This window comes from Helianthus annuus, chromosome 17 (assembly GCF_002127325.2).
Source record: "Helianthus annuus cultivar XRQ/B chromosome 17, HanXRQr2.0-SUNRISE, whole genome shotgun sequence".
NCBI lineage: Eukaryota > Viridiplantae > Streptophyta > Magnoliopsida > Asterales > Asteraceae > Helianthus > Helianthus annuus.
The window spans coordinates 123,573,243-123,586,479 of record NC_035449.2 but is presented as its reverse complement, the minus strand read 5'-3'; the positions used below and the strand labels follow the sequence as shown (position 1 = coordinate 123,586,479).

The following is a 13,237-nucleotide window of genomic DNA, read 5'->3' as shown; positions in this document are numbered from 1 at the left end:
CCAACTTTATAAGCTAAAAATACAAGTTTTAATGGCTAACAATGTTACCAATTAATAGTATATAAATAGATAAAGCTAAAAATACAAGTTTTAATGCCTAACAATGTTACCAATTAATAGTATATAAATAGATGCATGCAACTTATTAATATAAAGAAAACAGTTTTTAAATAGTGAGGGTCTAATAGAGAAAAAAACATGTTGTACAAGTGATGAATGCATGAAATAAAGATAAAGCACATGTTGCACGTTGCAGCGGGTAGATACTTGATTAGTACCGGTATACTTGCTATAGCAAAGGGAATTGAAACCCAAAGAATGTAGTCGTAACATGCCCAAAACATTTTCGGTTCGTTGTTTTTCAATGAAAAGCCATCTTACTTCTCACAACCCGGTTTCAAATTTTTTTAATCGAAACGTTGATAAAAATAGATGCATCGCAACGATATACTCGGATTTTATAAATGTATCGTATTTTAAAAGTTATAAAGATATTAAAAAAATCAATATAGTCTTAATAATTCTAAGCATCATATTTTACTTATGCTAAATTTATACTTTTTTATTATATGTCTAATTTGTATATTATGCTAAATTTATACTTGTTTATTATATATTTAACAATAGACAAACAAAAACCATGTACAAACACTATTTAAAATTGTACAACATGAACCAACACAAAACTCACCTAAAGCACAACATACAACATGGTAATGCCGACATGTATTACAAATTGATAATAACTAGCATTGCGACCCGCCGCAATGCGGCGGGGATTCTTTAGTTATAACTAAGTCGATCTAGGACCCGCACGTTATGTTAAACTTGTCAAATGGGGGAAAATAGACGATGTAAAAACGTTCACCCACACACGCACGTTGCGTCGTGTTAACTCGCAAAATTAGAACGAAACGTAAAAACGTTAAACCAAAGACGCACGTTGCGATGTGTTAAGTCGCAAAATTTAGAACCAAGCATAAAGCGAAAAATTTGCCGAAAATGAAACTATAAAGGACCAAGTTGAAAGTAAAAAAAAAAAGTTATGAGGATAGATTGCAAAAGATAAAAAGTTTTGAGTTAGAAGTAATAAAACAAATAGTTTTTGGTTAAAAGTAATTTATGAAAGACTTTTGGGTGAAAGGTAAAAAAATCATTTTTTTTTGGAAAACCCTCAAAGCCAACGTTACGACAAACATATGCATAACTATTTTTTCTTTGAAAAACCTCAAAGCACACCCCGCGTTGCGGCGGCGTGTAAAACGTTGTCAAATAGTACTAATGTCACACAACCGTCATCAACCACCAACACTGACTCGACCTAGGGTATGCGTGTTGCGACGAACCTATCAAACATGGGAAAATAGAGGTAAAAACGTTAAACCACATATGCACGTTGCGTCGTATTAACTCGAAAAAAATTAGAACTATACGTAAAACGAAAATTTGTGAAAGATAAAAAGTATAAGTGACAAAAGTTGCGAAATTAAATTGCAAATAATGAAAATTTTTGAGCTAAAGTTAAAAAAACAAATTATATAGGGTTAAAATTGAAAAAAATAAAAACCTTTAGGCTAAAGTAAAAAAATCAAGTTTTTTTTTTGAAAAACTCCTAAAGCTCAATGTACAATTAATAATGCACAAAAAACTTGCAAATTTATATATGAAATAATAATAATAATAATAATAATAATAATAATAATAATAATTGTATATTATCTTAAAAACCAAAGTCGGTGGAATTTCTCACCGGCTTTGGTTGGCCCTTCAACTTTTAGATTTGGCAATTTTAGTCCTTTTCTCATTTTTAATATCCTGTACTTTAGTAATTGGCATTTTTAGCCCCTAGCATTTTACTAAATTATTTTTTTCTAAATAACTTTCGTTCGTTAATCTCTTTTGTTAATTACTTTTTTACATTCGTATTTTTATGTATGTGTCGGTATAAATCTGAGTGTGTCTATGTTTCGACAACCAAAGTCGATGGAATTTCCCATCAGCTTTGACTTTTGGACTTGGCAATTTTAGTCCTTTCCTCGTTTTTAATATCCTCTACTTTAGCAATTGCCATTTTTAGCTACTAGTTTTTACTAAATTAATTTTCTCTAAATAACTTTCGTTCGTTAATCTCTTTTGTTAATTACCTTTTTACATTTCATATTTTTATGTACGTGTCGGTATAAATTTGAGTGTGTCTATGTTTCGACGTAAATTGTTTCCGGAAACGAGTCAGGTCAAATATAATACGTGTTCATCTAGAAAAACCATTTTTATGTGCATATTTTTATATATGTGTTTTTATTAATTCGAGTTGTTCTACGTTTCGACGTAAATTTTTTTCGTAAACGAGCCAGGTCAAATATAATATATTTTCGTGCTTATTTTATGTACCTTTCGTAAATTTTGTTGAAATGAGCGGAGTCAAATTGTGGTTTTTCTCCTTTTTTAAAAACCCTAATTAATACCGTATAATATGTTATGATTGTACAGTATAAATTCGATTTAGTTTACGTTTTGATTTAATCTGAATGCTTATATAGGTTACATTGAGTTCAATCGGATACGTTGAAATGCACGTGCGCATGATTAACATATCACATAACGCTTAGACTAATTCATTCAATTTTTGTTTTGTACCCGCGCAGCAAGCGCGAACGTTATTAGTAGTTTCATTTAAAATCGACGTGTCTCTCGCCGCATTTCATGGCAATTCAACATTTTTAACCCCGAGACAACTAAATATATTTAAGAAAATAACATAAGAAATATATTATTATTATTATTATTATTATTATTATTATTATTATTATTATTATTAATTTAAAAAAGTTCAAAACAAATAGGGTTTTTGACACTATTCTTGGAGGACACTTCATCTGCTCTCCAAAACCCTCAACCGCCGTTAAACTTCCACCTTTAAATCCGTTTCATCCTCCGTTCATTGGCAGCAACGCCACCGTACTCTGAATCCTTCGATAAAGGTACAATATGTTACAATTTCGTTGCATTTTTTTTTGTGATTTCGATAACCTAAAACCCTAGGTTTTCGTAATTATATTGTTCGCGTGATCAGTTGCATCCGTTTCATCAATTTTCACATACAGTTTTTGTACCGCATCGGTTTGAATATACATTACACATCAATCTGTACATTGATGACCTTACGAGCATGTTTTTAGTGTGTTTCGAGATCTGTAATTTGTTCGTTCAGGTTTAAATTGGTTCAGAGCTTGTTATAGTTAGTTTGTTGAGTATTATATGTGATTTCGAAAGCCTAAAACCCTAGCAGAGCATATGCTTTCGTAATTTTGTTGTGCTAAAGTCTTGTGTGATCATTTGCATCTGTTTTTTCAATTTTCAGTTACTGTTTTGTACTGTGTTGTTTGATTCGTGTTTTTATGAGTTTTGGATAGGTTTTTTTGGGTAAAGAGTTTTGGACTTGGTTTATAGTTTTGGATAGGTTTGAAGATGCATTACAGATAAATCTGTATATTGATGTTGATTTGAGCAAGTTGTTAGTGTTCTTTGAGATCTGTAATTTGTTTGTTTAGGTTTAATTTTGTTTGAGAGTTTGTTATATAGTTAGTTTGTTGCATGTTATATGTTATTTTGAAAACCGAAAACCCTAGCAGAGCATAGGTTCTTGATATTTTGCTGTGCTCACGCTTTGCGTGATCATTTGCATTCGTTTCATAAATTTTCTGTAACAGTTTTGTATTGCATTGTTTGATTCGTGTTTTTATGAATTTCGGATAGGTTTGAAGATGCATTACAAATTTATCTGTACATTGATGCTGATACGAGGAAGTGTTTAGTGTGTTTTGAGATCTTTAATTTGTTTGTTTAGCTTGGTTTAAAAAAGCGCGAAGCGCTCCGAAGCGTTTTGGTTCCAAAAGCTTTAAGCGAAGCTTCAAGCGCGAAGCGAGAGCTTCACGTATACGAAGCGCTCCATATTATATATAATTATATATAATGTTAATTTTATATATATGTATAAAAAATAGCTATCCATATTATATATATGTATTTTATAATGTTAATTTTGTACTTTTATGCATAAATTAAAAAGTTTAAGGACCAAATGTAACTACTGAAGATAGAGGGGGTTAAATGTTTAAATAGACAAACTATCTTTACACTTTTTAAGTAAAAAGTTAGAAGTTTTAGGGACTGAATGTAAACTAATGAAAGATAGAGGGGTTAAATGTTTAAAAACCTTAACTTATAAAAACCCTAAAAACCTAAAAGACATATACGCAGCCGTCAGCATCTCTCTTCTTCTTCTTCCCCCTTCTTCCTGGTTTCCGGCTGAAAGCAACTCCGTCGCCGGAATTTGTCGCTTAAAAAATGGCCCAAATAGTGATCTGATTGGCTGGAGCGTTGCTTCACAGCTTCAACGCTTCACCGCTTAAAGCTCGCTTCAGCTCGCTTCATGTAATGCAGCGCTTCAGAGCCAAAAAAGCGTTTTTCCGATCGCTTCATCGCTTCATCGCCTCAAGCGCGCTTCAAGCGCGCTTTTTTAAACCAAGTTGTTTAGGTTTAAGTTTGGTTTAGAGCTTGTTATATAGGTAGTTTGTTGCATATTTTACATGATTTTGAAAACCTAAAACCCTAGCAGAGCTTATTTTTTCATAGTTTTGTTGTTTTTAAGTTTTGTGTGATTAATTGCGTTCGTTACGACAATTTCTAGTTGCAGTTCTATATTGCGTTTGCTTAATTTGTGATTTATGAGTTTCGGATTGGTTTGAAGATGCATTACATATTAATCTGTACATTGATGTCATTATGAGCATTTGCTCTTATGTTTTTACGAACGGTTGATTGATTGTTTTTTGTAGATTAAATCTGCTGAGTTTCAAATTGAGAACTATTGATGTGCTTTTCTTGTTGAAAATTTATCACCGGCTGTTTTTGAACTCATAGCATTTGATTTCAAGTGTAATGAAGTTATTGTTAGGGTTTGTTTTTTAGATTTGAAGTTGAAACTTATTTACTAATTCTGAAACATATAATGAATTGTATGTGAGTATTTGATTTAAATAATAGTGAAATATGTTTTCACACAGCCTTTGGTATTTTTAAACAGATTTTTTTTTTCAAAAATATGGTAGTTTTTAAACAGATTTTTTTTTTCAAAAATATGATATTTTTTAAACAGATTTTTTAAACAGCCTTTGGTATTTTCAAAAATACTGACTTCTTAATATCATTTTAGCATGAACTGATATGATGATATATCTTGGATTATAATGGCAGGGAAGATGAATCTAAACAATGTGAAGGTACCCAAGATGCCTGATGCCCGTGGAGCTTCCGCATTGATAAAGCTTGGAGCTGTTCTTGGTCTTGGATTGTATGCTGCTGGTAACAGTTTGTACAACGTTGAAGGAGGACATCGTGCTATTGTGTTCAACCGTATAGTTGGTGTCAAAGATAAGGTTCGTTTTGTCTTTTGTTCTCATCGAGTTTCTTCAACCTTTCATTTTAGATTTGGCTATGTATGTGTATCATTTAACAAGTAATTATCAGCAGGTAATCTTTAAATGTCACAAAGCTTTATTCTGTCATTCATGTTTCTATGTTGATACATATGCTAAATTGACTATCATGTTTACAAATGTCAAATGGTGACTACTTCTAGTTTAGTTGTAGAAGGCATAGTTGTTAAAAGCCATCGCCTCTTGCGCCTAGGCCCATTTTTCAGGCGAGGTGAGGCAGCTGCGCTTTAAGTCGAGAAAATTGCGCTTTAATTCTCCAGGTGATGGTTCAGGCACACATTCCGGCGAGATTCCTAGATTCAGGAGAGTTTCCGGCCAAATTCTCAACATTCCGACAAGATTCTCACCAGATTTCTACTATTATCTAGGGAAAACTATTTTTCTACACTAATACACTAATATTTTATGACTTTTGGTACTAAATAGATGATATAAAGTGTTATATAATAGATTTTGTTTATTTTATTTGAAGAATAGTATTCTTTTTCGTATACATAAAATATTTTTTTATTTTTTTGATTATGCGCTTTATTTTTCTCAGGCCCTCGCTTTTTTTGCGCTTTGCGCCTAGGCCCAAGGCGAGGCCTATGCGCCTTGAGTGCGCCTAGCCCCTTTAATAACTATGGTAGAAGGAATAGAAGGCTACTTGGATTTAAGATGACCAGTTCTATCTTTGTTTTTGTTCAAAATTTTATCTCCATATTTGATATTGCTATCTCTTTTTAAGTGAATATGTAAAGGAATGATTAATCATGAGATGTTTGTGAATATTTTTTCTTATTAAATGGTTTATAGGGTTTTATTACTTATTAGACTTTTCAAGTAATCCATGCTTACTGTTATGTCGTTTACTATGTTAGAGGCTTATGGTAATTAGTAAAAACTACTGCACAGTTGTATAAATGGTTTATTTCCAGCATGCAAGGATATCTGGTTACATTTTAGGCGTTTATGCTTTTTTTTATTATCCATCAAGATTGTAAGGATGTTTTCTATGGACTTTAGGCCTCGTATGTATCGATTTTAGTTAACCTGGTTCATTCAAGCATCTCAACACTGTTTCAGCATCTTGCGAGTCTTAGCGGTTTTTTAGCTTCTTAAGTGCGGCCCTGGTTTTGATTTTTGATAAAGTTTTTTCCTTGAAGATGTATCACTGTCTTTCGTATCGAGTGTCCTTTTTTAAATAACTTTAATCTTTATTTTAATATTATTTTAAGTTAGTGTAGCAGTAATTTGTGTTTATGTAACTTGCAAACAAATATCATTCTTGTGATGCTAATACATTGCGAACATATGAAAGAGGTGGCTTCACATCTCGATAAAAATACATTTCTACTTTGTTGCATGCCATTTGTGAGTTTTCATCACATCAAAAATGCTTTTATGGATGCAAATACAAAAAATATACAAAACTTTAGTAGTATTATTGTACTAAAAGCTTACTTGTTTAATAAATAGGTTTACCCAGAAGGTACACACATCATGATTCCTTGGTTTGAAAGGCCAGTCATCTATGATGTTCGTGCGCGACCCCATCTTGTAGAAAGCACTTCTGGAAGCCGTGATCTACAAATGGTATCACTCTGTAACTCTTATTACTATGTATCTATCAGTGAGAACTTTATATATATATATATATGAGGAAGGTTAACGTACATTACGGCTTAACGTACATCACGTACGACAAGTAATTACGCACGTTCATTCTAAAATCACGCACGTTATAACTCAAAAATCCAAAATCACGCATGTTGAAACACAATAATCACGCATGTTGAGACACAATAATCACGCATGTTATAGAACAAATCATGCACGTTGTTGTACGTTAAGTACGTTAAGCCGTAATATACGATATACTTTTTCTATATATATATATATGTGTGTGTGTGTGTCTAAATATTAGTTGAATTGAATGAATCAGGTGAAAATAGGTCTTCGAGTGCTTACTCGTCCTGTTGCTGATGAACTACCCGCTGTTTATCGAACGCTTGGTGAAAATTACAACGAGAGAGTCCTGCCATCAATTATTCATGAAACACTGAAAGCTGTGGTTGCGCAATATAATGCTAGTCAGCTTATTACTCAGAGAGAGGTATGCCACATACCGCATGTTATATCTTGACTAAGTAACCTAGTTTTGTTTGATCGTTACATTTTTTTGTAAAATATATTTTTGTAATTAATTCTAATCTCAGTTTATGTAAAGTATTTTATATTAAAGGTACTTCAACTAACAACTAACCCCTTCACCCAACCTATCTTATAATGTCTAAATATTTTTCTATATTTTTTCAAGGATTAGTATTAGGAGATTTTTTCTTATAACTTGATAATTGATATTGTGAGCACTATTGGGCCAAGTTGAAGATATTTTTCTTTTACAAGTGACGGCATTTATGTAAAAACGTGTTGTGTAGGCTGTTAGTAGGGAAATACGGAGAATACTGACAGAGAGAGCCGCAAATTTCAACATTGCCCTGGATGATGTATCCATCACAAGTCTTACATTTGGGAGAGAATTTACTGCTGCAATTGAAGCCAAGCAAGTTGCTGCACAGGAGGCTGAGAGGGCCAAATTTGTTGTCGAAAAGGCTGAGCAAGACAAGCGCAGTGCTATCATCAGAGCACAGGTAACACTCTTTATATTTGACCCAGCAAAACGGGTTGGGTTATGGGTATTTGCCACTTGTTGACTGGTTGGGTAATAAATTTGTGAAATATGATTTCAAACTTCTGTAAAATCTTCTTAATAAACATTTTTGGAAGGTAGTGGCAAAATAAACGGGCTGGTTTGGGGTCAAAACTAGTACGCTATTTTCTATGAATCGACCCTGAAGCATGTTTTTGTTCAAATCTGTTTATGAATAATTAGTGTGTCAAATAACATTTCAACTTATTTAAAGAAAATGTTTTTGAGAGGCTTTATTCAAAAATCATTTTTCTTATAGGCTCCTTTTTATTTTTATTTAATTAATCAGTTAAAGATAAAATATAACACGTTAAACATGATGATAACAGGGAGAGGCAAAAAGTGCTCAATTGATAGGACAAGCAATTGCCAACAATCCAGCATTTATAACACTGAGGAAAATCGAAGCTGCCCGAGAAATCGCAGCAACAATGGCAAGTTCATCCAACAAAGTCCTCTTGAATGCGGATAATCTCTTGCTCAACCTTCAGGAGATGAGTCTGGAAAAGAAGTAGTTAGACTACATCGCTTTCTTTTTGTCGTTTTCTAGAACCCGAGAGACTCGTCGGTTATGATTTGTAATGCATGATGGTTACTGGTCAGTTTATCAACTGTAGAGTGCGTTTAAAAATAATCCTAATCCACGGAACATCAACGGTCTTAACTTTGTTGGGGTATTTCTGGGTTATCATCATGTGGACATGAACAAGCATTATATGGTAATGAACGTGGTTCTATTTCGCTTGTGTTTTTATACAAGTAAAGTCCGATTTTATTTCTACGTTACATTTGTATAGAATGAGGTTTTAATGCTACTTAGAATTTACCTGCTAAGTTGTATACATTTATCTCTATAAAAATTCTATAATGTTTGCTTTATGAAAATAAAATATTTGTTTACTCAACGATTTCCTTTAATTTTTTCCCTTATCAATGATTATATAATATGGAGTAAACTGCTAAAATTGTCTAAGAGTTTTGGTTACTTTTGTCACTTTAGCTCAAAACCTAAACATTCTGAATCTGGGTCTATGTTGTTTCAATTTTGTTGTCATTTTCATTTAAAATCAAAACATTCAGTTTTTGTCATTTTCCTCCCTTTTAATGAAGGGAAAATGGTCTTTTAATATTTTATTACAACAAAGATGTCGAGAGCCATCACATAAAGAAGATATTGATAACTAAGCTTCAAGGGCACTCTGGCCGGTGCTTGCTTCCTCAAGTCGGGAAATTAAAAATTAAAAAGAAGGAAAAAGACAAAAAACTGAATGTTAACTGAAAAATCTGACTAGATTTTCCTTTTGGATGAAAATGACAACAAAATTGAAACCACAGGGATCCAGATTCAAAATGTTTGAGTTTTGTACTAAAGTGACCAAACCTCATGGACCATTTTGGCAGTTTACTCTATAATATAATATTTTATTGATCAACTCTATTTAGGGTTGTAAGCGAACCAAACGTTCGGCAAACAGTTCATGAACCATTCGGTGGGAAGTTTGTTTATGGTCGTTTAACAAATGAACAAATATAAAAAGAAATTTCGTTCGATTAGTTAAATGAAAGAACATGAACATAGATCTTGTTTGTTCAATTGTGTTCGTGAATGATCGGTAACGTGTTCGTAAGCATATTCGTTCATGTTTGATTCTTTATGTTGTTCTTGACTTTTTTGTATTTTTATTATTTTATCTAAACTTTTTATATTCTTTAACTTATATTTATTTTATTATTCTAAAAATTAAAATTGAAACCACAGGGATCCAGATTCAAATGTTTGAGTTTTGTACTAAAGTGACCAAACCTCATGGACCATTTTGGCAGTTTACTCTATAATATAATATTTTATTGATCAACTCTATTTAGGGTTGTAAGCGAACCAAACGTTCGGCAAACAGTTCATAAACCATTCGGTGGGAAGTTTGTTTATGGTCGTTTAACAAATGAACAAATATAAAAAGAAATTTCGTTCGATTAGTTAAATGAAAGAACATGAACATAGATCTTGTTTGTTCAATTGTGTTCGTGAATGATCGGTAACGTGTTCGTAAGCATATTCGTTCATGTTTGATTCTTTATGTTGTTCTTGACTTTTTTGTATTTTTATTATTTTATCTAAACTTTTTATATTCTTTAACTTCTATTTATTTTATTATTCTAAAAATTAAAATAGAAAACCTTATTCTCACCATGCTTATGCACCATTCCCCTATCAACCTCCATTCCACTATTATGGCTTCAAGTTCCAGCGTTGCTTCCTCCGCCATCCACCTCCAGGCTATGTGGCTTTCGTCGATTTTATTTGTGTTCGTGAACATAAATATTGTTTGGTAAGTGTGCATGAACACATTTACTTCGTTCAATTCATTTATAGCCCTAAGACTGTGGGATATGGGGCGTGGGTTGGCTGAAAACGCCCAAGCCACCACCTCGGGTGGGCTTGGGTTTCGGCGTGGCCCAAGGGGCAGGAGTTTAAAGCCGGGCGTGGGGCGGGTCTATCAATATGACATGGCGGGCTCCTATTCGCTGCTGTTGGCCAAGTCATAGCGGGGCATTTAAAATTCAAAATCTAACTGTTTGGCCAAGCCAAGCGGTTCACCCCAACCCAACATTGTTTGGTAAGTGTGCATGAACACATTTACTTCGTTCAGTTCATTTATATCCCTAAGACTGTGGGATATGGGGCGTGGGTTGGCTGAAAACGCCCAAGCCACCACCCCGGGTGGGCTTGGGTTTCGGCGTGGCCCAAAGGGCGGGAGTTTAAAGCCGGGCGTGGGGCGGGTCTATCAATATGACATGGCGGACTCCTATTCGCTGCTGTTGGCCAAGTCATAGCGGGGCATTTAAAATTCAAAATCTAACTGTTTGGCCAAGCCAAGCGGTTCACCCCAACCCAACATTGTTTGGTAATTGTGCATGAACACATTTACTTCGTTCAGTTCATTTATAGCCCTAAGACTGTGGGATATGGGGCGTGGGTTGGCTGAAAACGCCCAAGCCACCACCCCGGGTGGGCTTGGGTTTCGGCGTGGCCCAAGGGGCAGGAGTTTAAAGCCGGGCGTGGGGCGGGTCTATCAATATGACATGGCGGGCTCCTATTCACTGCTGTTGGCCAAGTCATAGCGGGGCATTTAAAATTCAAAATCTAACTGTTTGGCCAAGCCAAGCGGTTCACCCCAACCCATCAGTCAACATCGCTATATATATAACCCCAACCCCACCGGCTACCCCAACCCAAAGAAACTTGTTGGCTGTCCACCGCTACCCCAACCCAAACACACTTGATTGAACCCGCTACCAAAACACACTTGATCGATGGCCTCTTGGACACACGAAGAAGAGCTAACTCTTGTCACGAGCATCGTTGACGCAATGAAGGGCCGACAACCCGGTGAAACGCGTTACTGGCCGGCAACTTTTGCTAGCTACCGGCATACGTGGGAAACGACCGGCACAACTTAAACGGGTGCCAACATAAATGGCGCGAGCTACGACCGAAGCTTGATCGTTTCAAAGCCTACTACGAAGCCGTTCCGAGCGGTGAGATAAGCCACGAAGACCGGGTGGCGGTGGCGAACATTGAGTTTCGGGGCAAGGAGCGAAATCCGTTCAACAAACTCGCTCTTTTTGAAATTTACCTAATGCTCTAGGGTTTTTTTTTTTAATTTTGTAATCCTTTTTAGTTTTTTTTTTTGTAATTTTTTATGAATTTTGTAATTTTTAGGAATTTAATAAAATTTTAGGCTTTTTTTTAATGTTGTGTGTATTTTTTTATAATTTTTGTTTTTATTTTTATTTTTATTTTAATAAACTGCAAAGCCACGCAGGCTAGCCCCGCCCCGCCATACCCCACGGACACGCCACTCACCGGCGGGGGGGCTCGAACTCCACGTGTCAACTCATGCCCCCAACCCCCGTCCCACCGTACCCCACGGTCTAACCCCATGTAATACACGGTTTCTCACCCAGTGTATGTATCTTCGCTCTCTCCTCCACTCACAACCACTTTAAAAAATATGAAAAAAATCATAGAGATTGAACAGTGTCTTACCAAATTTACTGATGAACAGTAACACTTTCTCTCTCCTCCACTTCCAATCACTCCATAAGATACGATACGATTCAAATGTGAATGCGGGTGTTCAAAATTTTATTCAGACTAAACCTTTTTTTTGAAATTCGATCTAATTCGATCTGGTTATCAATAATTCGTTTCGATTATCAAGAATTCAAATTCGATTCAATTCGAGTCCAGTAAATGAAATACAAATGGAATACGAATTTAGAATTTTAAATTTGATACGATTCAAAATTCGAATTCAAATTATACATATTAGTTATTATATATATGTATAATACACAAATATAACTTTAATTTGGGCTATAGTATAAATTAATCTATAAATTTAATCTAATTCTTAAAATAGCCCATTACCAAGTCTAATTAGCCCCTAACTTAAACCTAGGTAACATAACTTATTTGCATCAACCACCACCATAACTTAACATTCTGAGACAACGACGACAACATCACCCATTAGCCATAGCTTTGCTGCCCATCCACCATCACTCATCGGCCATAGCATCGCTGCCAAGCCACTAATCCTGATCTCCCGTTACCACACTAGCCACCATTCCACATCTCCCATCAGCGCACAAGCCACCATCACGCATTGCCATACCAATTTTGAACTTTTTAATGTGATATTGTGATTTGTGGCTATTTTAAAATCAATATAGGGTGCTAAAGTTATGATTTGGTAGTTTATATTTACATATTTTAAATGAATTTGAATCAAAACAAATTAATCGGAACTCGATTCGAATCCGAATTTTTAATCGAATCCAAATTTTTATTCGAATACGAATTCAAGCAAAAATAAAAAAAAAATATTCGAAAAGTTTATTCGAGTAATTCGAAAATTCTTTATTTGATGAACACCCCTACTCTTGTGTCTTAAACTCATCTCATGTGACAACCCGAGATTTCAATGTCTTTCCAATACATCACTTGTTTCACAACTCTGATCTTACAATTTGTTTTATG

At 34.5% G+C, this 13,237-nt stretch overlaps 1 protein-coding gene across 1 annotated transcript; it reads left to right on the top strand.

The window, feature by feature from the left end:
• Positions 1-2,828: 2,828 nt before the first annotated feature.
• LOC110926414 (prohibitin-1, mitochondrial) lies at positions 2,829-8,946 on the top strand. The gene is made up of 6 exons (XM_022170177.2): positions 2,829-2,981; positions 5,257-5,438; positions 6,957-7,073; positions 7,423-7,593; positions 7,919-8,131; positions 8,520-8,946. The coding sequence occupies exons 2-6, from the start codon at positions 5,262-5,264 to the stop codon at positions 8,703-8,705; spliced, it is 864 nt and encodes a 287-aa protein (XP_022025869.1). The 5' UTR covers positions 2,829-2,981; positions 5,257-5,261; the 3' UTR covers positions 8,706-8,946.
• The last annotated feature ends 4,291 nt before the right edge of the window (positions 8,947-13,237 follow it).

What these genes read in the sequence shown, in the direction of transcription:
- LOC110926414 (XM_022170177.2), top strand. Translation starts at nt 5,262, where the DNA reads ATGAATCTAAACAATGTGAAGGTACCCAAGATGCCTGATGCCCGTGGA. An exon ending in TAGTTGGTGTCAAAGATAAG is followed by an intron (nt 5,439 to 6,956) that starts GTTCGTTTTGTC and finishes TTTAATAAATAG; the next exon opens with GTTTACCCAGAAGGTACACA. An exon ending in AGCTTATTACTCAGAGAGAG is followed by an intron (nt 7,594 to 7,918) that starts GTATGCCACATA and finishes CGTGTTGTGTAG; the next exon opens with GCTGTTAGTAGGGAAATACG.